This window comes from Euleptes europaea, chromosome 3, assembly GCF_029931775.1.
Source record: "Euleptes europaea isolate rEulEur1 chromosome 3, rEulEur1.hap1, whole genome shotgun sequence".
NCBI classification, from domain to species: domain Eukaryota; kingdom Metazoa; phylum Chordata; class Lepidosauria; order Squamata; family Sphaerodactylidae; genus Euleptes; species Euleptes europaea.
Genome location: NC_079314.1, coordinates 17,377,486 through 17,401,301, shown reverse-complemented (window position 1 = coordinate 17,401,301; position 23,816 = coordinate 17,377,486). Strand labels below are relative to the sequence as shown.

Genomic DNA, 23,816 nt, shown 5'->3' with positions numbered 1-23,816 from the left:
CTCTCTGAACTCTCTCAGCCCCCCCCTACCTCTCAAGGTGTCTGTAGCGGGGAGAGGAAGGGAAGGAGATTGTAAGCTGGTTTGATTCTTCTTACAAAAAGGAAGAGAAAATTGGCATAGAAAAACCAACTCTTCTTCTACCTGAGACCCTGGAGAGTAGCTGCCAGTCCGAGTAACCAGAACAGACTTTGATGGACGAAGGGTCTGATTTGGTATAAGGAACCTTGGGTGTGTTCATATATTCACACTGACCCTTGTGCCTAGGGACCCTATCAGCAGAGCAGAAGATCACTGGCGGGCTACGAGGAGATCATGCCAATTTACGACTCCGTCGCCGATTCTCCACCACTCAGCAGGGACAGGGCGTTGCCTTTTGAGCATCTAGGGGAACTGGTCTGAGGGCCAAAAGACACTTTACGTTGGACACGCGTCAGGACACGGTGCTCGACCCCTCGTAGTGAAATGTTGTAGCAGGGTGCTTGACCCCTTTTCCTGTGCGTGTGTTAAGTGCCCGTCTAGACACTTCCAAAACATCCTATCGTTAACAGCCTTGCTCAGGTCTTGCAAACTGAGGGCCGTGGCTTCCTTTACAGAGTCAATCCATCTCATGTTGGGTTTTCCTCTTTTCCTGCTGCCTTCCACTTTTCCTAGCGTTATTCTCTTTCCCAGTGACTCGACCCCTTTCATAATGTGACCAAAGTACGATAGCCTCAGTTTGGTCATTTTAGCTTCTAGGGTGAGTTCAGGCTCGATTTGATCTAGAACCCACTTATTTGTAGTCAAATGTTATCGTAGGGACATGAACCTTTAAAAACACCTTTTCCACCCCATGGGGGCTCCGAATGCTGCAGAGGAGGGGGGGAAGGAGAGCTGTGTGTGCATGCAGGGCGGGGGGTTCCTCATATCAAAGAGCAACAGGACTGTTCAGCCCTGCGGGGGGAGGCGGGGAGAGGGATTTCTACATTTGTAAAATAAACAGCTCCTGATCACATATCTTGGTCCTTCCAGCTCTTTTCTCTAGACTCTCTCTGGTCTTGTCCAGGGAGGTTGGACTAAGTGGGCAGGAGGCGGTGTGGGAGGGGGGCGATGGACCGTGGCCGGCGCGCAAGTTGTGCGGGGAGGAGAACAGCGACGACACAGAGCCAGCTGGAAGATAACAACGTTTTTTTTTTATTGCTGCAAATGAGCTCATCTCTGTTACAATAACATGTGGGTTTTGTCACCAGCTTTTCCCATCTCCTCTCCCCCGCTCGATTCGATCCTTTCTTTAGCATAGGCCTGGAGAGTATTCAGCTCACCGAACATAGTCAGGCGCATGGGAGAGTGGGAAAGCTTTGAACAGAGACAATTGCTTCAACTCCTCCTTATCTGGGTGGGGAGAACTGCAGCTGCAGCGGCGTCTATAGCATATGTGACAGGAGAAGCAGCATTGACCAAGATTCTCCCCCTGCTTCGCAGCTGCTCCCACTATGGAGGAATTGTTCTGCCCCAGCTTTTGAACCACAGTGGGGTTTTTTGGGGAGCATCCACAGGAAGTCTTCCTTTTGCAGTGTCCCTCGACTCAGACATTTCTGGAAACTGCTTTCAGCAGATATTTCCAGAAACATCAGAGTCAAAATGGGTTAGCCCACATGTGGACTGGAAGGTGATTTCCAACCCTCTCCACCTACATTTTCCTCCTTGTGCCTACCATTCTTTCAGGCAGGACTTTTTTGACAGCTAAATAAATTGGTAGTAGGTATAACACTATAGCAATATACAGGTTGTGTATCCCTTATCTGCTTAGGACCAGAAGTGGTTCGTATTTTGGATCTTTTCCGTATTTTGGAATATTTTTGGTATTTTTGCATATACATAATGAGATATCTTGGGGATGGGACCCAAATTCATTTGTGTTTCATAGAATCATAGAGTTGGAAGGGGCCCTACAGGCCATCTAGTCCAACCCCCTGCCCAATGCAGGATCAGCCTGGAGCATCCCTGGCAAGTCCTTGTCCAGCCTCTGCTTAAAGACTGCCAGTGAGGGGGAGCTCACCACCTCCCTGGGTAGCTGATTCCACTGTTGTTTTAGTTACACATATCCTGAATGCAATTTTAAACATATTTTAATAATGTTGTGTACATTGAACCATCAGAAAGCAAAGGTGTAACTATCTCGCCAGACTTCGGAGAGGCCGGGTGGCGAGGATGTGAGCCAGATCCATGCGGATCTACCTGCAAGCCAGCTCAAAAGGTCCGGTTTTCGGGTCAATCCAGAGATTGGATGTCCGGATAAGGGATACTCAACCTGTACCTGCTACCATTTTTTTAAGCCAGGGGGGCGGGGAGGATGCTCGGCCTGAGTGGGTGGGGAGAGAAAATTGGAGAAGAACCCCATGTGGATAGTCCATAGCTGCTGTGACTGTCATGGCAGGGCGTGTACAACGCGGAATCGTCCCTGTGCAGTAACAGCCTCTGAGAAGCTCAGAGGTTGGTCTCGAGTCTGGCCACCTGAGGCGGGACGCAAGGAGAGCCACGCCCGTCAACTCTTTACAGGACATTACAGCAAGGACATTTGGCGGACGGGAAAACGCTGTTCTGCGAAAGGAGAGACCGCGTATTTTTTTTTTTTTTGCGGGGGAAAGGAAACAGAGGGGGATTTGGTTTCCCACTTTGTGGGGATACAGCCGCCTCCAGTGGAAGGAAGGCAGTGCCGTTGCAGAAACGGACTGCCTTCCTTGGCATTGAGCCGTAGAGAGCCTTCCGGGGCTCTGAATAAAACCAGGGACCTGGCTACAGGTTTCTGGGCACAGATGCTGTGAGAAGGTGTCATGCAGGCCGGAGCCTATTTTTTAAAAACACGCAGTGTTTATCCCTGCAGCTTAAGACTGCTGAAAGCCCTGCTTTGCCCAGGGCCTCAGGAACAGTTCTAAGCACCAGAGGGTAACGCTGAAATAATATCTGCCTCAGGCTCTTCGGAGCATAACATGATGGTGGCATCAGCAGGTTCATGTATCCCAAGAGGGGTTTGTACCTTCTACGGGCATATCTACATTATAAACCTATCATGCTTATACCACTTTGATGGTCTCTTCCCAAAGAATCCTGGGAACTGTCATTTGACAGAGTCCTAAGGGCTTTCTTGCTAGAGACCCTAGTGACCCCTGTCACAAAACTACAATTTCCAGGATTCCCTAGGAAAAGGGGATGACTTTGAAACCATTTTTTCAGTCTGTGGTATGCCTTAAGAGTTAAAGAGAAAGAATTTTTGCCAGCAGTTATTTTTGTAGTTCCTGTACCACAGATCAGAGAAACTACAGTTGCTGGAATTTTTCTTTTCTGTGCACTTCTTTTTTTTTAAAAAAGCATTCTCTTAAGTTCTGGACCAGCCACTGAAATGGGGTGGGCCGAATTCTTTTGGCTAGGTCAGGGTGCCATTTACGAGGCAGCCCAGCCCCATGTTATATGACCACATTTTTAATAAACCAATATGGTTCAGATAAAACTCATTTCATAGAAATGATAAATGGCTGTGGATCAGGGAAGGGAGAGAACTCATTTCATAGAAATGATAAAAGTGCTATGGACGGGCAGGGAAGGACCTGACTTTCTTTGTACCTGGGGCAACTGGCGGCAGGTTGGCAGCCAGAATGCTGAAGGAAGAAATTTGTACTCTCATACAGAGAAATTTCTTTGCGGGTCACAGGAGATTGTACTTGTTCCCCAGCTAATGCCAGTTACGATCTGAAGAATCCTTTCCGGGGAGTAAGCCCCATGGAATAAAGTGGGATTTACATCTGAGCAGACATGCTCACGGTTGCTGCCACCAGCAAAGGGGTGGCAAAAGGCAAGGAACAAGACAGATCTCTTCCCGTCAACCCCATCTGATGCAGCAAGATGTCCCCAAAGGGGGAGAGAATTGTGCACCAACAGGGGTACCATTGATAGGGCAATTGTTTTGCCAGTATCAGTCAAAAAAAGCCAGGTGTAAACCCCCTACCCAATAAGTTAGTTAAATAGAAACAGGTAAGACGCTGCTGCTGTGAAAAACATGCAAACTCAAAACAACACAACACCCACATCCTTTCAGTCCCTCTTGAAGCAGCTGAGAAACCGTTGGCAGTCCTTCCAGTCGTGGAGCGGGGCCCATCACGGACCAGACAGGAGAGGAGTCAGCCCGGCAGCGCCCGGGCGGCGGCTCCGGAGCAGCTGGCGCAGCTGGAGAAGAGGAGATAAAGTCAGTCTCCGTGGCACCTGCCTGACCCACCCTCTGATGTTACCGACCCTGGCATGCAATCCTGCTCACCTCCTCGGCGGCCGGCCCTGAAGCCAGCAGGTGGACGGGTTGCTCGTTCTCCAGGTTCCGGGCCGTGGGATCGGCCCAGTGATGCAGCAACAGAAGCACAATCTGCTTCTGCAAGGGGTGCTTGTGGAGCCCGGCGGCCATATGCAGGGCCGTGTTCCCATGGGCCTGGTGGGGACAGAGAAGGAGACTGGCGTCAGTGTACGGGTGCGGTGGGGCAGTGGCTGGAGCCCAAGGTTTCTGGTGGGGCCCCCTGCCTCCGATCCCTACACAGGCACCTCCCCTACCACCTGTCCTGTGCCCTTCCCCATCTGTTTCATTTTTGCACCACCTGTGTTCCCAGGGGGCACCACTGGGGAAGGGCATGTGGGGGGGTGCACCAGTGGAAAGGAATGGGCACTGCATCCTCCCTCATGCTGCGGCCATCAATGCTCTTGCCAAATGTTTGTAAAAATGTTTTAGACACTGACAGGCACCTATTGGATAGTACCTGTGTCATCACTGACACCGCCAGCAGAAACTTTCCTATGTGGTAAGCCTCTCTTGCTCTCAGTTTTTACACATAACCGTGCGATACCGCTAGGGTAAGCACAACTGGGAAGCCACGGTGACACAAAAACAGCACGCAGCCCAAGCATGAAGTACTTCAACTACCTTCGGGGTTACCAACCTCAAGGTGGGCACCCGTGGAATGACAACTAGACTGGAGGAGGGTGGTTCCTGTGTGGCATCACATGCCTGCTAAGCTCCTTCCCCCCTCCTCAAACACCGCTCCCAAATCTCCAGGAATTTCCCAAGCTGGAGTTGGCAATTGTAAATGCACCGCTTCGGCTCACCGGCTACAAACACCATAGAGGGAGAAGGACGATGAACCCTCCTTCCATCCCTTGGAAGGGCAAACTTCCTTCTCTCCGGGATCAGAGGAGCATGCCTATTATCTTAGGTGCTGTGGAACACAGGCAGGATGGTGCTGCTACAGTCGTCTTGTTTGGGGGCTTCCTAGAGGCACCTGGTTGGGCCACTGTGTGGACAGACTGCTGGACTTGATGGGCCTTGCTCTGATCCAGCAGGGCTTTTCTTATGCTCTCCTTCCGTTCCTCGGAAGGTGACCCCTCCTTCCATCTCTTGGAAGGTGAACCCTAAATGCACTGCTTCAGCTCCCCTGGCTACCAACACCATAGAGTGGGGGAGGACGGTGAACCCTCCCTTCCATCCCCAGAGCAGGAAGTCTGAGCAGCTGACCTTCATATTGACGAAGTTCTGGGGATCGGGCAGCTGGAGAAGGAACTGGACGAGAGGCAGGTTTGCAGCCTGGACAGCCAAATGCAGGACAGTCTTGCTGCTCTTCAGGTCCTACAAGGAAGGAGAAGAAGTTGGTTTTTATATACCGACTTTCTCTACCTCTTAAGGAAGAATCAAACTGGCTTACAATACCTTCCCTTCCCCACAACAGACACCCTGTGAGGTAGGCGAGGCTGAGAGAGCTCTAAGATAACTGTGACTAGCTAAAGGTCACCCAGTTGGCTTCACGTGTAGGAGTGGGGAAACCAACCGGGTTCACCAGATTAGCATCCGCCGCTCATGTGGAGGCGTGGGGAATCAAACCCAGTTCTCCAGATTAGAGTCCACAGCTCCAAACCACCGCTCTTAACCACTACACCACGCTGGAGAGAGATAAAAGGATCCTTATAGAACTAGTTTTCAAGCATCGTATTTCGCAATTGAATGCAAAGGCACAGAACTCAAAATGAGAGCGGCCCGTTTAATCTGTGCACCAGTTGATCTATTAAGCCAATCCATTGATTCTTGATATACTGAAAAGGTACCTCCAATTTATTGGGCAACTAAATAAACATTTGCTGTATTCATGCATGTGCATTCCAGCAGAGTGAAAAAACACTCAGTTCTTTTAACAGTCTTTAGCTACCCAAGCTGGGAAATCTGAAACAATGTCTGAAGTGTGTTATAGAATCATAAAAGAGTTAAAAGTTGGAAGGGTCCTTAGAGGCCATCTAGTCCAACCCCCTGCACAATGCTGTAATAGGCAGTCAAGACAGGATTGGGGAAACAAATCCAGTTCGCCAGATTAGCCTCCCCTGCTCATGTGGAGGAGTGGGGAATCAAACCCGGTTCTCCAGATCAGAGTCCACTGCTCCAACCCCCTGCTCTTAACCACTACACCACGCTGGCTCTCAGAGGTCAAGCAGCCAGGCTGGCCGGCCAACTGCCCTGGGCCTCGGCAGCAGGAAAGGGAGACCCTCAATCCAACCTGCCTCCTCCTCCTTACCTGGCTCTTATAGTCAGCCCCGAGTTGCAGGAGGAGCTGGAGGCAGAGCAGTAGATCCGGCAGGCGGTGCTGAGGCAACGGCTCCATGCCCTGTGCCTGGAAGGCCGTGTTGTGAGAGAGGACGGCACAGTGCAAGGGGGTCAGACCTGTTGGGGAAAGGGCAGCGGGGCAATTCAGAGCCAGGCACCATGGCGGCGGCACAGCCTCCCCTCGCCTGGCTCTAGTTGCAGGTTTTGGGGAATTTGCTGCAGCTCAGTCGTCTTACCTTCGAAATTTCTGGCCTCCACGTTGACAGACACACCGGCCATCATAACGGCCTGGAAAAGAAACCGGCAAGAAAGGATTGATTTGATGTGTACATTTGGCAAGGAGACAGAAGGCTGTGACTGTGCTTAGGATTGCACGGCCTAAGTCTATTGAAGATGGCGGGATTGTACTGTAACTCCTAGGGTTGCTGGTGCATACCTGCAACCCCTGGAAGACTCTCCCCCCCCATGCCCTGCCCTCCAAAGGCCTTCCGGGGGTTGCAGGTGCTGGTGACGCATCAATGTCACTTTTGGCTGGAACCTGGAAGCACTGCTGCTGACACTCTAAGATTTTGCCCAATCTATGGGAAAAACCACAGAGATGATTCCTAGATTGCTGCTAATGTCATTTTTGGGTTTCAGCCAGAAGTGACACTGATGCGTTGATGACATCCTTTCCTCCCATTTTTCTCCTGCCACTCAATTGAGCACTGGCGGGGATGGTGAAGTGTCCGTGAGAGGTTACCCGCCAATAGCAGGGTAATGACAACCAATAAATCCCCAAATTCAGACCAGCAGCTAGGATCCAAAGCATATAGGTCCTTTCTCTTTTAATAGACACATGGATTAACATTTTATTTCTTTCCCACCCTGTTTTATAGACTCAGGGCAAACTGCAATGTCTTTGCAAGTCCCACACTGTCATTGCGTGTTCTTCTCGAGGTTTAATCCTGGCTGGAGTAAGGAAGTCATCTCTTTTGGCTAAAATCCTCTGCAGTCCAGCACAGGGAAGAAGTGGGCATGCAGCTGCCAAGTGTTTTGAATGCTCTGGCTGCGGCTGATCACTTAGCTAGGGCTGGCAAGACCCTCTCCCATTCAAAAGCCGATCTGCCGCTTCGACCACACGAGTGGCCGCAGTAAAGTGTAGCCGCAGCTCCGCCACGCAGGGCTTCAGCAAAGGATGAGTCTCCCCAGCGTGAGGATAACGGGACGGGAAATGCTGAAGATTTCTATATGCCAGCTGATAAAAGGTGGAGAGCAGGGCTAGGGTTGCCAACTCCAGCTTGGGAACCGCCTGAAGATTTGGGGGGCGATGCATGGGGAGGGACGAGTCTGGGGAGGGGGCTCAGTGGAATGCCATGAATCTACCCTCTGAATCTGCCATCTCCCCCACCGACGCTTACAGCAATGACACTGGGCAGCCCATAGGTGGCGCCGAAGTGCAACACGGTCTGGCCCTTCTGGTCCACCGCGTTGACGTCAGCTCCCAGCGTGATCAAGTCTTTCACAATTCCTGGCTGATTTGCTGCAGCCGCCACGAGCAGTGGAGTCTGGGCACAGGAGAGACAGAAAAGAGTTACATCGGGGGAGGGAGGGGAAGACAGTCCAGGGCTAGTCTTTCATTGGGATGATCGTAGGGCATAGAATCAGAGTTGGAAGAAGAAATGGAATTGAAGACTAAGTGGAACCCATACATTAATTGGGTGAAGAGAGGAGAAGCCAACGAAGAGACTTTAGCAAAACTAAAAAGGCTATGCTCATGGCTGAAAATATGATATTATGGATTGGTCCGTGGGGGGAGGGAAAGGGGGGGAAGGGGGAAATTTGTATTGGAAGAAGGAAAGTGTAAATTGTAATTATAAAGGTATGGAGATGTAAAATGACCTCCAATGCAATAAAAATATATTAAAAAAAAAGAAAAAGAAAAAAAAGAATCTGAGTTGGAAGGGGCCAAACAGGCCATCTAGTGCTACCACCTGCTCAATGCAGGATCAGCCTAGAACATCCCTGACAAGTGTTTGTCCAGATGCTGCTTGAAGACTGCCAGTGAGGGGGAGCTCACCACCTCCCTAGGCTGCCGATTTCACTGTTGGAACAAGTCTTACTGTAAACATTTCCCCCTAATGTCCAGCCAGTAGCTTTCCACTCATAATTGAAACCCACCACATGAACAGATCTAGGACTCTTTTAAGTACAAGAACCTGCCTTTTAACCAGGTCAGACCACTGGTCCATCAAGATCAGCACTGTCTACTAAAACTGGCAGCCCCTCTCTAGGGTGTCAAGCAGAGGTCTTTCGCATCCCTTTCTACCTGCTCCTTTTAACTGGAGATGCTGGGGATTGAACCTGGGACCTCCAGCCTGCAAAGCCGATGCTCTTTCACTGAGCCGCAGCAAACGTAAACCTAGAGAGGTGCGCTAGAGATAAAAGCAGTCCCGGAGGAGGGCTTTTTATTGGGAACAAAGTGCAGAGGAGGAAAGGGGGTTGAAGTCTCCCCCACATGCCACCCTCCTTCTTGACAAAACAATCCTGGCAGCAAAATTTGCAAGAGACCATCATGTGCAACTGAGCCCATCAGGGTCTTTGGCCAAGCAAGTTTCAACTTGGGCAGCGCATCAAAAGCCTGCTAAGCTGGGGATGGTAGCAGGGCGCGAAGGTGGTGGCAGAGATGCACACATCGAAGAACAATGTTTCTGTTCAAAATACTGGTGGCAGTCTCAACATTCTTGTTGGCTGGACAGGCATCCTTCCCAGTTCTACGTTCCATTAGTTAATGACCATATAGCAAACTCTGGCATTGACACAGGTCCAGTGGGCAGAGATACATTTTTCTAGGAACCGTTAGAAATGCTCTGCTTTGGAGACAGCTCTCTCATTGGACTCCGCGCACAGAGAAAGCGGCCTCACCTTCCCCCGGTGCTCTTTGGCATCCAGCTGCCCGCAGTCTCGGAGCAGCTCAGCTGCGGCGTAAGCCAGCGGGCGGAGGCCTTGGGCCACAAACAGATGGAGGAGCCTGTGGAAGACACAGAACCATTAGAAGCCCACTAAGACACTCGAGCGTAGGGTTTCTGACCTTCAGCTGAGGTCTGCAGATCTCCGGGAATTACAATTGATCTCCAGACTACCAAGGCCAGCTCCTCTGGAGGAAATGGCAGCTTGGGAGGGTGGACTCCGCAGCATCACATTCCTACTGAGCTCCCTCCCTAAACTGCCCTTTCCACAAGCCTCTTCCAAATCGCCAGGAATTTTCCGAGCTGGAGTCGGCAACTGTAGTCCCAGCTTGATGGGTGACTGCTGGAGAAAGGGCTTTCTCAGTGGTAGTTTCTCATCTCTGGAATGACCCAGCGTGCTGTAGTAGTTAGGAGGCGTGGATTCTAATCCGAAGAACCGGGTTCGATTCCCCACTCCTCCACATGAGCGGCGGACTCTAATCTGGTGAACCGGGTTGGTTTCCCCACTCCTCCACATGAAGCCTGCTGGGTGACCTTGGGCTAGTCCCAGTTCTCTTAGAGCTCTCTCAGCCTCACCTACCTCACAGGGTGAGTGTTGTGGGGAGAAGAAGGGAAGGAGATTGTAAGCTGGTTTGATTTTTCCTTAAGTGGTAGAGAAAGTTGGCATTTAAAAACCAACTGTTCTTCTACCCCTTCCTCCTCATAGAAGTGACATGGCGGATGCACTAGCATTTTACAAGAGTATGCTAGGTGACCTAGCAAACTTTACAAAAGTTTGCTAGATGACCTTGGGCTAGTCATAGTTAGGCTAGGATTTCAAACAGTTTTTTGGGCCATCAGCAACCTGCGCCGACACTCACATGTCCCCGTCTTCGTCCTGCTGCAGCAGCTGTGCTAGCTCCATATTCCGGATCTTCGCCCGAGCCTGGGCCAGCTCCCCTGGATCAATCTCCACCAAAGTGGCTGGATAATTCTCAGAGGGAAGGGAGCAAGAGGTATTCTGTCCTCCTGGCTCTATCCAGGTGTCCCCAGGAAGCGGGTAGAGGTTGGAGCCTTGGGGTTCAGCGATTGACTTCTGGGACACAGAAAGCACAGAGACGTTGCAACACTGCCAGGCTCTCCCCGCCATACAGCCCCCCTCCCAGAGATCAGTCCCTCTCAGGGTTGCCAGCCTCCAGGTGGGGGCTGGAGGTCTCCTGCTATTACAACTGATCTCCAGATGACAGAGGTCAGCTCCACTGGAGAAAAGGGTCGCTTTGGAACTTGGACTCAATGGCATGGAAGCCCCTCCCCTCTCCAAATCCAGCCCTCCTCATGCTACACCCCCCAAATCTCCAGGTATATTTCCAACCCAAACCTGGCAACCCTACTGACTAGGGTTGCCAACCTCCAGACTGCACCTGGAAATCTCAGAGAATTACAGTTAATCTCCAGACGACAGAGATCAACTCCCCTGAAGAAAATGCATGCTCTGGAGAGTGGGCTCTATGGCAATATATGCCATTGAGGTTCTTCCCCTCCCCAAACCTTGTTCTCCCCTAGCTGCACCCCCAAATCTCCATAAATGTCCCATCCTGAAGCTGGCAACCCTCTCTGCCGCTGGAGCCTTCATCATTCACTACACAAAACCCTCTGAGGTCGTTTATGCATGAGTATTCACTCACTTTGCCCCCAGTATGTCTCGGTTGTTCCTTGGAGTTATGCACGAGTTTTCCATCCATTAGAGATGACCTTGTTGCCAGCCCTCGCAAATCCCAGGACTTCCTGTCTCGCTCTGAACCTGATTCTTCCCTCTCCCCTGAGCTCAGCCCGGCTGAAATCTCCATGCATAAGGCAAAGCACGGCACATGCAAGCTTGGCTTCTCTCACAGCCAATTACAAAGCAGTGTGTAAAGAGGCGGAGATTCAAATCCTGCTTCCCCGGAGCTCCTTCTGAGCAGAAGAAAGGCTTTTTAAAACTGGGGCTTGGATTTCTCCCCCCCATTTCAGATTGCTCCGGGGTTTTTTTAATTCTTAAAATGCTTTTTTAAGCTGCAACTGGGTTTTTTGGGGAGGGGATTTTCTCTCACAGTACGTTCTATGAAGTAAGCCAATTACAAAGCAGTATTTAAAGGGTGGGGACATGATTTGAGCTTGGAGACTGCTGGTGCACAGACTCCCAACAGCAAAGTGCGGTCCAGCGAGCAACGAACCTCAGGTCAAACTCCCATGTATAAATGACCTGACACTCTTGCCTGAGTTGTTCTCACCTCATAATCCAATACCGGTGTCATTTTAGAACCATACGCTTCCTCGGCCCCTCCAGGCCCTGAGCCCCCGTAAACGCCAGTTTCCATGGAGGGGAAGGGGTTCATCATGCCATACGCTGCCCCCGCCGGCTGGAGGTGGTAATTCTTGGCATCCAGGCAGTGGTAGTGACAGTCCGGGAAGAAGGTTTGGCCCGTGGCATCTGGCTGCCAGGCTGGAAAGGCAGCGATGGGGTACTCTGGGGCCGCGGTCGTTCCGGGTGTGGGTCCCCGCCCTTCCGTTGCTCCAGGGGACTCCAAGAACGGGGGCTCAGCTGGGTAAAGAGAAGACAGGGCATAGAAGCAGGTCTTACAGTGTTAGGTTGGCCTCCTGCCACAGAGAGGCACGGGATTGCAAGGTGGACACAGCTAGGACTTTGTTACCGATTTGGGTGTGCCCTTATTATCAATTGGAAATCGTGTGCCAAGGGAATCCGAACGCGAAAGACAAAAGGAAAAAAAATGCTGATGACTACAAGTCAAATTGTCTCTGCCAATTAACGCCAATCTATTTCTTTATGCGCTTTGATGTCCTGGCTTGCTTTTATTAGCTGCTTTTTTATTGGCATTTTTTATTGACTTTGGTGTTAATTATTTATTTTATTGAGCTGGCTTGTTTTATTCGTTTGTGTTTACGGGCATGATCTGTTTCTATTGACTTGGTGGTGTAGTGGTTAAGAGCTGCGGTACGGGAACGTTTAATTATTAAATATTTCCCCCTTGCACCAACTGCTGGTTTTTTTGTCTTCGTTTGGTTTGCTGCGGCCCTCTTTTCTTTTGTTGGTCTAATCTGGAGAACCAGGTGTGATTCCCTGCTCCTCCACATGAAGCCTGCTGAGTGACCTTGGGCCGGTCACATTCACCTCCCCTTCCCCTCCCCACAACCGACACCCTGTGAGGTAGGTGAGGCTGAGAGAGCTCTAACAGAGCTGTAACTTGCCCAAGGTCACCCAGCTGGCTTCATGTGTAGGAGCGGGGAAACTAATCCAGTTCACCAGATTAGCCTCCGCCGCTCACGTGGAGGAGAGGGGGAATCAAACCCGGTTCTCCAGATCAGAGTCCACCGCTCCAAACCACCGCTCTCTCAGCCACTACTCCACACTGGCTCTCAAGCTTGGTGTTTGCTTTTTGGTTCAGTTGTGAGCGGCCTCAAAAAAGTCTGGAAAGGCGGCTTTCAAATTTTCTAAATAAGATCATTATTGAAGCACCTATACCTGTTCTGCATAATGTATCCTACCATTTGTACATCTTTACATAATTGGTACACTGAAGTCCAATTCCCGACCACAGGAAATCGGGCAATGCAATCGGAAGTGGAGTTACACCCTTCTAAATCCACTTAAGCCTCTTAAGTGGAGTTGCCCTGACCTGTGGGGCTCAGGCTAGCCCAATCTCATCAGATCTTGGAAGCTAAGAAGGATCAGCCCTGGTTAACAGTTGGATGGGAGACCACCAAAGAAGTCCAGGGTTGCTATGGAGAGGCAAGCAACGGCAAACCATTTCTGTTCCTCTCTTGCCTTGAAAAGCCTTCAGGGTTGTCATAAGTTGACAGCGACTTGATGGCAACTTTCCACCAAGTGAAGTTACACCCATGTCTATTGAATTCAACGGGTTTAAAAGGATATAAATCTCCTTATGACTGCAATGTTGATTCAGCCACCTCTCTGGCTTCTGAGAGCTCAGCAGTTATTGCTCACACACTTTCCAGTGTACCTTTACAATAATAAGGACTAGAAACTTGCTTCTTTTTTAAAGGGAAGAGGCACCAGTGGGAACAGAATTGTAGCAGAAGGTTAGGTTAGGCATGTGCATGCCTGGGTTTCATCAGCAATACAAGAAGCAATAGAGGAGACCTCCAAATCACATGAGAATGACTCCAACATTTTCTGTCATCTTGCCAGCAGTGCCCGGCAGATCTGTCAAGCTACCCAAGCGCAGGCTGGCAGCTAATGAAAAGTGGAAAATGTGTGTCCATTCCCTCCGACCAAGAAGAAGAGTTCGTTTTTATACCCCGCTTGTCTCTACCTTTAAGGAGTCTCAAACCGGCTTGCAATCGCCTTCCCTTCCTCTCCCCACAACATGACCTTGTGAAGTAGTTGGGGCTGACAGAGTTCTGACAGAACTGCGGCTAGCCCAAGGTCACCCAGCAGACTTCATGTGAAGGAGTGGGGAAACCCACCCAGTTCACCAGATCAGAGTCTGCCGCTCACGTGGAGGAGCAGGGAATCAAACCTGGTTTTCCACTGGTCTTAACCACTATACCATGCTGCTGTCAGGAAATCAGGACTGTGGGAGTAAAAAGGATAACAGTAGAAGGAAAGATATGGGCTTGAGATCCTCTCTATCAGCTCAAATGCATCTTCACTGGGACATGAATCCACATGCTAACCATGGTGCTGATTTCCCATGCTGGAAGTAAATCATGGCAATAAAGTGCCTTTTTTTTTTTTGCATTTTAAATCAGTTGAACAGCCATGTAACCCCGTACATATCTTTTCCTAAACTTATCCCTAAGTAGAAGGCATGAGGGAATGTCGCTCTGGGTACATCTGGGGAGATTTTGACTGAGATTCCTCCTCCCTTGAAAGAGTTTGAAAAAATCATGGGATAAATCACGGGAGAGCTTGTGGGGTCTCTGGCGCCAGTGGGAACGAACGAAAACATTCACTCACCTGGCTGGCTGGCTTCTGAAGCCACTGGCGGGACCTGGAAAGGAAGAGAAAGATTCGGTAATGAGTCTAGTCAACACAAGATGTCTGGCTGGATGCCCCTAATGTCCCTGGCAGGAGCCTTCTCTGACCCTAATTCACTGGTATCCGGCTTCCCAGTTCATGAGAATGCAGAATATACATATTTGGTCTTTTATGCATGAGGTTCGTTGCTCGCTAGACCCACACTTTCCTGCTCTGCACCAGCAGTTTCCAAACTCAAATCAAGTCCCCGTCCCTTTAAATGCTCCTTTGTAATTGGCTTACTTTGTAGAGCTTACTGTGAGAGAAAATCCTCCCCCAAACCCAACTGCTGCATTAAAAAGCATTGTAAGAACAAAAAACAAAGCAATCTGAAAGGGGGGGGGGGAAGACAGAAATCCAAGCCTTGGTTTCAAAAAGCCTTTCTTCTGCTCAGAAACAGCTCCAAGGAAACAGGAAGCATTTGAAACCCTGCCTCATTACACACTGCTTTGTAATTGGCTGTGAGAGAAACCAAGCTTGCATGTCCCGCGCTTTGCCTTATGCATGGGGATTTCACCCATGCTGAGCTCAGGGGAGATGGAAGAATCAGGTTAATAGAGGAACGGGAAGTCCCAGGATTTGTGAGGGCTGGCACCAAGGTCATCTCTAATGGACGGAAAACGCAAGCATAACTCCAAGGAACAACCGAGACAGACTGGGAGTGAATGTGAGTGAAAGTACCCATGCATAAATGACCAAAATGATGCTTCTTTATGTAGAGTCAGACAATCCACATAATATACTTTTATACCACCCTTCCTCCATAAATTTTTTCTTTTTTATTGTGTTTATTTATACTCCGCTTTTCTTGCTAAAGCAGATTCTATAGTGTAAATCAAATACAATCCACAGGATGGGACATCCAGCGAGCAATACTATCGGGTTTGGACTACAGAAATCAGAAAACAAAACAGACCTTTTCAAACAGAACTGAAATAATGCATGAGCTTTTAAACATTAAGTGGCACGGAAACTACCTAGTCTGAAACATAGTTACAGTGCTAGGTAGTAATACAATGGTATAGAGTTTAGGGCAGTACAGCCAGTTCTCCCGTCCATGGTTTAGCTTCACAACAACCCTGTGAGGTAGGTTGGGTTTACAGTGACTGGCCAAAGGAAATCCAAATCAGTTTCATCACCTAGTAAGGATTTGAACCCAGGTCCCCCCAATGGAAGTCTGATACTCTTAACGACATATCTCCTCCAGTCTTGTCTTCTCTGGCTGGCAGTAGCTTTTTTTGTTGGGAGGGGGAGAGTAGGGGCCACCAGAGATCCTTTTCTGGAGAAGTCAGGGATTGGGTGGGACCTTCTGCATGCAAAACTAGGACCCCTCTCTACAGATCAGAGCATCACGGGGTGGGGAATCTCTAGACAACAGACCTTTCCCCTAGTCTGCGGGGAAACTCAGCAAAGGCTAGAAATCAGAACTGCAGCCCACGAGCTGGGGCTGCAGAGGTTATCTCAGAGTTGTTATCCTGGGAAAACCCTCTGATCGCAGTAAAGGAATTTAGAGCAGTCGGAAAGCCCTGAAATAAAGCCAGATCCTTGCCAAAGCTAAGCAGGCCTCTTGGGAAACCCGCGTGTGCCTCCTTGAACTCCATGATGTAAGCAGGGCAGGGAGAGAGAAGAAGAGAGACAGGAACAAGTTGTGCCTCTCTCTTTTGGTAGAGTGGAACATTTTGCTCTGCTGCCTTCACAGCGAGAGGTACGAAGGCTCCCAGCAGACGTTCCATTTCAGAGGTTTCGAAGAAACGTGGAGTCCAGGAAGTGTGAATCACTCGCGTTTCCTCTTTCACCTATATTTTGAGAGGTTCAAAACCACCCTTGGCCCCACCTCCTCATGAGCAGGTGGCAGTCACAGAGCTTCTCAATAGGACTAAAAGCCTCTCCCCCCCCCCCCACCCCGCAACGGGCTTCTCTGCTCCTATTGACCACATAAACACTTATGCCAAGGTGAAAGAGAGACGTCAGGATCGCCTGAACTTACTAGGAGCAGAACCAACCCAAGCTGTTTCAGTGCCTGAAACGGAAGATTCAAACTGTGCCCCCCAACACATGGGGCAAGAGGCCGACGGTCACCTCTCCTGCGCGAGCCCCACAGAAATGAATGGGAGCTATGGGAACACAATCGTATCTGCTCTAACGGTACCTGTCGAAAGTTCACTTTCAGAATATGAAAGCCTACTCCCCCTTTCTCCATGTTTCTACATGAGTTGCTAGCACCCCCTGAATGGAAGGAGGGAAGGCCAGAGCAGCAACTCAGGCAGAGGCACGGCAGGGCAGCCTGATGCCGAGAACAGGTCATACTGCAATCTCTCTGCAGTATGAACGAACCCGCCACCGCACCTAGTGCAGAAAGACAGCGGAATCACCTCTTCGACTCAGTGATTCATGCAGAGTCACAACAGATGCCCTCCATTGTCGGCACATACTCTAGGCGCATAGTAGGAACCTTCTAATTAGCATTTTCTCCCCAGTGGCACAACAGAAAACCCTGTGGTCATTCTGTTATTTGGGCCAGTGTTGCTTTCAAAGGTTGTTAGCCGCCCTGAGCCTAGCTTGGCCAGGAAAGGGCGGCCTATAAATCCAATAAATCAAATCAAATCAGTGGGGTGAGGTTTTTCCCCTTCCTCATCCACAGATCATCATGGAGGTTGTGCACCGCCCGGCTTTTCTGTGAAGCTTGCTGGGCGACCTTGGGCCAGTCACACACTCTCCGCCAAACCTACCTCACAGGGTTGTTGTGAGGGTAAAACAGAGAGGACACTGTTGTAAGTGAGCCATTTCCTGTCCCCACTGGGGAGAAAGGCACAATATATTTACAACAAATTAAGTAAATAAATTTTCCCTGGGTTGTCTGCAAGCCTTCCTAAATATTCTTGACAATGGCCCGTCGAGAAAGATTTGCAGGAAAGCCAAGGGAGCGGCTGTGGGGCTGGGACAGCGCGGCCCTTTCATGGCACGGCCCACATCTCTGCCATTTTCCTTGGCTAGCCCCACCACGACAGCCACCCCCTACACCACTGGTCGCTGACAAAATCACTACAGCATAATAGCACTAACGTGATTTGTCCGTGACCGATTATTGCAGGAAAACCCAAAGCGTACCCCTTCCTCGGCTTCTGCAGGCCAGGAAAATACAGGGGAATCAGCTGTGTGGAAACCCTACTGGGACCATGCTGAGTCAGCAGCCATAGCAGCAAAGAGAAAACGCTGGGATATCTTCACTGTACGGAAATCACCTGCACAGTTTGGGAACTGCCGATCTAACTAAATCGGAGGCTGAGGGCTTTGGCCACCCTGAGTGGACCGAGGCTCTCTTGATCGGCTTCAGCAGAAATAGGGTTGCCAGCCCCAGGGGAGCCAGCATGGTGTAGTGGTTCTACACCCTACTTCTACATCCTACTTCTGTAGGGCTTAGAAGTTCAGGCCATCCAGATATCCAGCTTCCTGTGCACACAGGAAGGGTTGCCAGCTCCAGGTTGGGAAATACCTGGAGATTTTGAGGGTGGAACCTGAGGAGGACCAGGTTTGGCGAAGGGCGGGCCTTCAATGGGGTTTAATGCCATAAAGTCCACCTTCCAGTATGGTGTAGTGGTTAAGCGTGGTGGACTCTAATCTGGACAACCAGGTTTGATTTGCCACTCCTGCACATGAGGCCAGCTGGGTGACCTTGGGCTAGTCACACACTCTCAGCCCCACCTATGTCACAAGGTGGGGAGGGGAAGGAGATTGTAAGCCAGTCTGATTCTCCTTTTAAAAGGTAGAGAAAGTCGGCATATAAAAACCAACTCTTCTTCTCCCATGTTGGGAAATACCTGGAGATTTTGGGGGTGGAGCCTCAGGAGGGCGGGGTTTGGGGAGGGATTTCCATGGGCTATAATGCCACAGAGTCCACCTTCCAAAGGAGCCATTTTCTCCAGGGATCTAGTCTTTGTTGCCTGGAGATCAGTTCTAATCCCAGGAGATCTCCAGCCAACCTGGCAACCCTAAGTAGCAGCTATACAAAACATAAAACAACCTATGCTGATAACCAGCATCCCCATGCAAGTAGTAAATATCCAGCACGATGGTGTAAGCCTAATTAACACTTTTCCTGAAACCCACTACAAAGAAAATTAAATCTCCCAACGCATAATGCGGAAATTATGTAAACATTTTTTGAAAGACAAGATTTGTGAGCAATTATTCGGTGAGACTGAGGAAGCTTTTTCTGAAAAGTGAAACCAGGAGACATCCTGAGATCTCATTTCTTCTGTAGTCTTCTGCAGCCTTGGGAACTGATGAATCACTATAGACACTTGGCTACTATGAAGATCAATGAGCTATATCATTACCGACACCTTTGAACTGACCGGCTTCCTATTAATGGACTAATAATTTTGCATTATTTCAGTATATCTGCAAAAAGAAACATTGTATTTTCTTATGGCTTGTTAGTACTTCATTGATTAATTATAAGTCCTAGTTGAACCAGTAGTGTTTTTGTATGAAACATTGGGAGATTTAATTTTCTTTGTAGTGAAATGCAGGAAAAGTGTTAATTAGGTATAGACCATCGTGCTGGATATTTACTGCTTGCATGGTAACCCTAAGTAGCAAGCATCAAGGAAAGGGGCTGGAGCGCGGTCAGTCATGACCCCTGTCTGGGGAGCGCTTACCAGGGGGGCGGTGCCGTGGCCCAGCGTGGTCTGCTGTTGCCGTTTTTTTTCCAGGAGCTTCCGCACTGTCTGAGGAGCCAGACTTGTACGTTGTACTTTGCAACCTGCTTGGAGAGACACACACAGAGAGAGACTTGTAAACGGGGTGCTCAGGATGGCAGGGGGAGGCAGGGAAACGTCAAGGGGAGAAGAGCCCAGGAGCAGCTGGACCCGATCCTTTGGGAAACCCAGGTTCAAATCCCCTCTCTGCTATGGAAGCTCGCTGGGTCACCTTGGGCCAGTCCACATACTCTCCACCTAACCTACCTCACAGGGTTGTTGTGAGGATAAAATGGAGGAGAGGAGAATGATGTAAGGAGCTTCGGGCCCCCATTGGGGAGAAAGGCGGGATATAAATAAACAATAACAGCAAAAAGAACTGAGATAGTCGCCATAGCACATTTACCCCCACGGAACAGGAGTTTGCCTGTCCGGAAGGAACCCCAGCGCAAGCTCCCCGCCCATGGAAAGGTAACAGCTCAGGGGAAGATATTGGGGGGGTAGAATCTGGAAAGGACAGGGTTTGGGCAAAGAAGGGACCTTTAGCAGGGTAGAATGTCCTAGAGTAAGGTACCCAAAAGGTAAGGGATCAACATGAAATCATGGGCTAATATTGATACAGGTGATTTTGCGAATAATATACAGTAAATTTAATACAAACACAAAATTAGTATAAATATAAACCACTTGTATGTAGCGCTGTTCTAGCCTCTATGTATCGGTGCTGAACACGCCAAATTAAAAAAAAAAAAAACCACAAGAGTATAACCATATACCCAAACACTATCACAGCTCAGACCAAACGCGTCTTGGCTGCGAAGCCTTCTTCAGTGGTCCGAATAGGACAATTCTGTGCCATTTCGAAAGCACATGAATGTAAAAGAAAATTGCAATCCTTAGACTGAGCAAGCTGACATTTGTCAATTGTAAAGTCTAAAATTTGCTTATGTATATTTCATCCAGATCTTGCCTTTATGATCTTAGGCTCCTATAGAAGTATCCCTTTCACAGTGCCCAGTCATCAAGATATATTGAAATAGAATGCCATAGAGTCCATCCTCCAAAGCGGCCATTTTCCTCAGGGGGAACTGATCCCTGTTGTCTGGAGCTGTAATTCCAAGAGATCTCCAGGCCCCATCTGGAGGCTAGTAACTTTCGGGAAAGGAGAGACTAACTGCCATCCTAAGGTCTCTGAAGAAGTCAGCTGTGACTCACGAAAGCTCACACCCTGCCAGAAATGTTGTTAGTCTTTAAGGTGCTGCTGGACCCCTGCTCTTTTCTACTGCAATCCTAGTCAGAGTTGCACCTTTTTTAGGCCATTAAAGGCACTGAACTTCGAAGGGTGTAACTCTGCTTAGGATGGGACAGCCAATGTCTTCTCACCAACAGGAACGCTTTTCTTGCAGAAGTCTAGCTGGGAGGTTATACAAGTTCCGTTCAAGACCCAAAGTCTGCTTTTATTTGGACCTACCAAGGTCCTCTACAACTCTTCATCAGGGTGGATGTGGACTAGGGCTGCCAACCTCCAGGTTCTAGCTGGAGATCTCTTGCTATGACAACTGACCTCCAGCCAATAGAGATCCGTTTACCTGGAGAAAAGGGCAGCTTTGGCAGTTGGACTCTATGGCATTGAAGTCCCTCCCCAAACCATGCCCTCCTCAGGCTCTGCCCCAAAAACCTCCTACCAGTGGCGAAGAGGGACCTGGCAATCCTAATGTGGACCCTACTGAAGAATTCTGGAGGATTTCAATGTCATAGAGTCCAATTGCCAAATGGCCATTTTCTCCAGGGGACCTGATCTCTATCGGCTGGAAATCAGTTGTAATAGCAGGAGCTATCCAGCTACTACCTGGAGGTTGGCAATCCTAGCTCCAACCCATTGTGGTTGCAGAAGTTTCACCTCCCTGCGGCCAAGCCCATCTTGGCAGCCTTGAGGACTAGATGCTTGGGAATCACTTTCAAATGAAAGCCAAAGCCCTCAACATGTCATGTCCCCAGCACTAATTTCTGGACTTTGCAAATACAGAACACACATCCCTCCAATTCTATTCTCCTTGCTATATATTATCCTACGCCTGTGAAGCAGGAGGAGGAATGATTAGAAAACAGTGTGAAGCGGCAGATGGGAGATTGTAATATCTCGTTATGGAGAGACAGATGCATAGGGTTGCCAACCTCCAGGTGGTAGCTGGAGATCTCCCACAATCACAACTGATCACCAGCCGGTGGCATCTATGGACATTTCTGTTGTGTTGTGTACCACAACTATTGAAAAGCCACTTTATTGTGAAAAAATTGTAACTTGTGATACTTGTTAACAATTGCACAGCGGCAAGGCGCTCCCTTGCTAGCTGGCTACACACTGTAATTTACAAGCGTCAAGGATCTAGATAAAGGTTGCATTATTCTGAAATAGGCTTAACAGTTTTTAAATGCCATCAGTGCTCATTTTTTTTAATTTCACAGTCTTCTTTGGGGCACTAGTTATTTCTGTTTGACTACCAAACCTCCAGGTAGTAGCTGGAGATCTCCCGCGATCACAACTGATCACCAGGCGACAGAGATCAGTTCAACTGGAGAAAACGGCCACTGGAAGGCAAACTCAATGGCATTATGCCTCATGGCAGTCCCTCTCTAAACCCCGCCCTCCTCCTCCTCCTCCTCAGTCTCCGCCCCCCAAAATCTCCAGGTATTTCTCAACCCGGAGCTGGCAACCCCATGGACGCATTTAATACATTCTGGGGCCGAACCTAGGAAGCTATTCGCAAGCCCTTAATCCTGTGCCAAGGTTTGCACACCACAACTCGGAATCTGGCCCCTCGCCAGAAACCACCCGGCGGAGGTGAGTCACTCTTTGCCCTCTCTCCGGCTTTCCACCTGTCAGCTGCGGCTTTCCTTTCCAGCCCACATGAGATGCTTTTCCAGAGCAGGCGGTGTCCAAAACCCAGAAGCTGTGGGCTTTTCTTTTCTGCTCAGGCCTTTCCAGCGCACTGCCAGCTCAGGGTGCCCAGGAGCTCTGGATGATTGGCGGGGCGCTTTAGGCGGCTCTGCGGCTTCCACAGTGGAAGGCATGGCAGGCGGTCTGGAGGAAGTGATGCAGCAGCAAGCCCGGAAACGTCACCTGGTCTAAAACGGCGGCCGCGATGGCGTCAGGGACTGGCTACGCGGATCATGTCACCCCTGTGCTGAACGGTCGGCCCGTTTATTTCCACCAGGCACGATTAAAAAGGGCTGGTGCTTCCCTTTAAGGCCCTAAAAGGCTAGGGGGGCTTGAAGCACCACCTCCCCCTGTACTATCCAGACCACCAATCAGTGCTGGTTCGAGGTTTTGGGGGCCTTGGGCATACAGTGCCCAGGGGCCCCCCATCTGTCCACTACCAGGTCCCGCTCATACCTGCCTTTCCACCTCCACACCTGCATGCCTCCCATCTGCCCATGCATCCTTCTCCTACTTGCAAGCCCTCCCAACATTCATGCTCATTTGCCTACATACACTTTCCAGACCGCACTAGCCAGTGGATACATAAAAAAGGCCATGCTGGATCAGACCAAGGTCCATCAGGTCCAGCAGTCTGTTCACACAGTGGGCAACCAGGGGCCTCTAGGAAGCCCACAAACAGGATGGCTGCAGCAGCACTGTCCCGCCTGTGTTCCATGGCACCTAATATAATGGGCATGCTCCTCTGATCCTGGAGAGAATAGGTATGCATCAGGACTAGTATCCATTTTTACTAGTAGCCATGAATACCCCCTCTCCCATGAACATGTCCACTCCCCTCTTAAAGCCTTCCAAGTTGGCAGCCATCACCACATCATGGGGCAGGGAGTTCCACAATGTAACCATGCATTGTGTGAAGAAATACTTCCTTTTATCTGTTTTGAATTTCTCACCCTCCAGCTTCAGCAGATGACCCCGCGTTTTAGTATTACGAGGGAGAATAGCTTCTCCCTGTCCACTCTCTCCACACCATGCATAATGTTATAGACCTCTATCATGTCTCCCCTTAACCACCGTCTTTCCAAGCTACACAGCCCTAACCGTTTTAACCGCTCCTCATAAGGCAGTTGCTCCAGCCCCATGATCATTTTGGCTGCTGCCATTGCCACAGGGAATGCTTCCTCGATTCTGGGCAGTTGGGAGCATGGGCACAGAGGTGGAAGGGGAAGCATATGGGGTGGGCCCCACCAGAAGCCTTGGGCCCTGGCAGCTGCCCCACGTCCGGGTATGTTGATACCGGCCCTGCCACCAACTAAGACCCTCTTCCCAAACCATGCTTCCTGTGCTTCCACGTGCAGGTGTGAGGTGTTGGCGAACAGAGACAGGGCTTTCTCCGTGGTGGCACCTTATTTATTTATTACCTGCCCCTTCCAGACCAAGGCTGGGCTTGAGGCGGCTTACAACCAATATAACACTTGCTTGCAGAATGCCGTTCCTGCTGTCCTTTAGGAAACATTTTGCTTTCCCTGGGTTTTTAACGGAAGGCTTCCACCTTTTTAATGGCGTCTTTTAGCCACAGGGCTGTTTTATGGATATCTTCTAAAGGTATTCGACT

The 23,816-nt window shown here is 49.8% G+C and overlaps 2 protein-coding genes across 2 annotated transcripts in view; one reads left to right on the top strand and one right to left on the bottom strand.

The window, feature by feature from the left end:
* NPHS1 (NPHS1 adhesion molecule, nephrin) overlaps positions 1 to 399 on the top strand; it is a 62,850-nt gene extending 62,451 nt beyond the window's left edge. The window contains exon 28 of the mRNA XM_056846408.1: positions 265 to 399. Coding sequence (XP_056702386.1) covers positions 265 to 399 — 135 coding nt within the window. The remainder of the gene's footprint in view (positions 1 to 264) is intronic.
* A 3,729-nt stretch (positions 400 to 4,128) lies between these two features.
* NFKBID (NFKB inhibitor delta) lies at positions 4,129 to 16,763 on the bottom strand. The gene is made up of 11 exons (XM_056846407.1): positions 16,713 to 16,763; positions 14,504 to 14,537; positions 11,796 to 12,106; positions 10,407 to 10,621; positions 9,503 to 9,608; positions 7,999 to 8,145; positions 6,835 to 6,886; positions 6,570 to 6,715; positions 5,525 to 5,635; positions 4,286 to 4,450; positions 4,129 to 4,197 (listed from the first exon to the last, which is right to left on the bottom strand). The coding sequence occupies exons 1-11, from the start codon at positions 16,761 to 16,763 to the stop codon at positions 4,129 to 4,131; spliced, it is 1,407 nt and encodes a 468-aa protein (XP_056702385.1).
* Between the last annotated feature and the right edge of the window lie 7,053 nt (positions 16,764 to 23,816).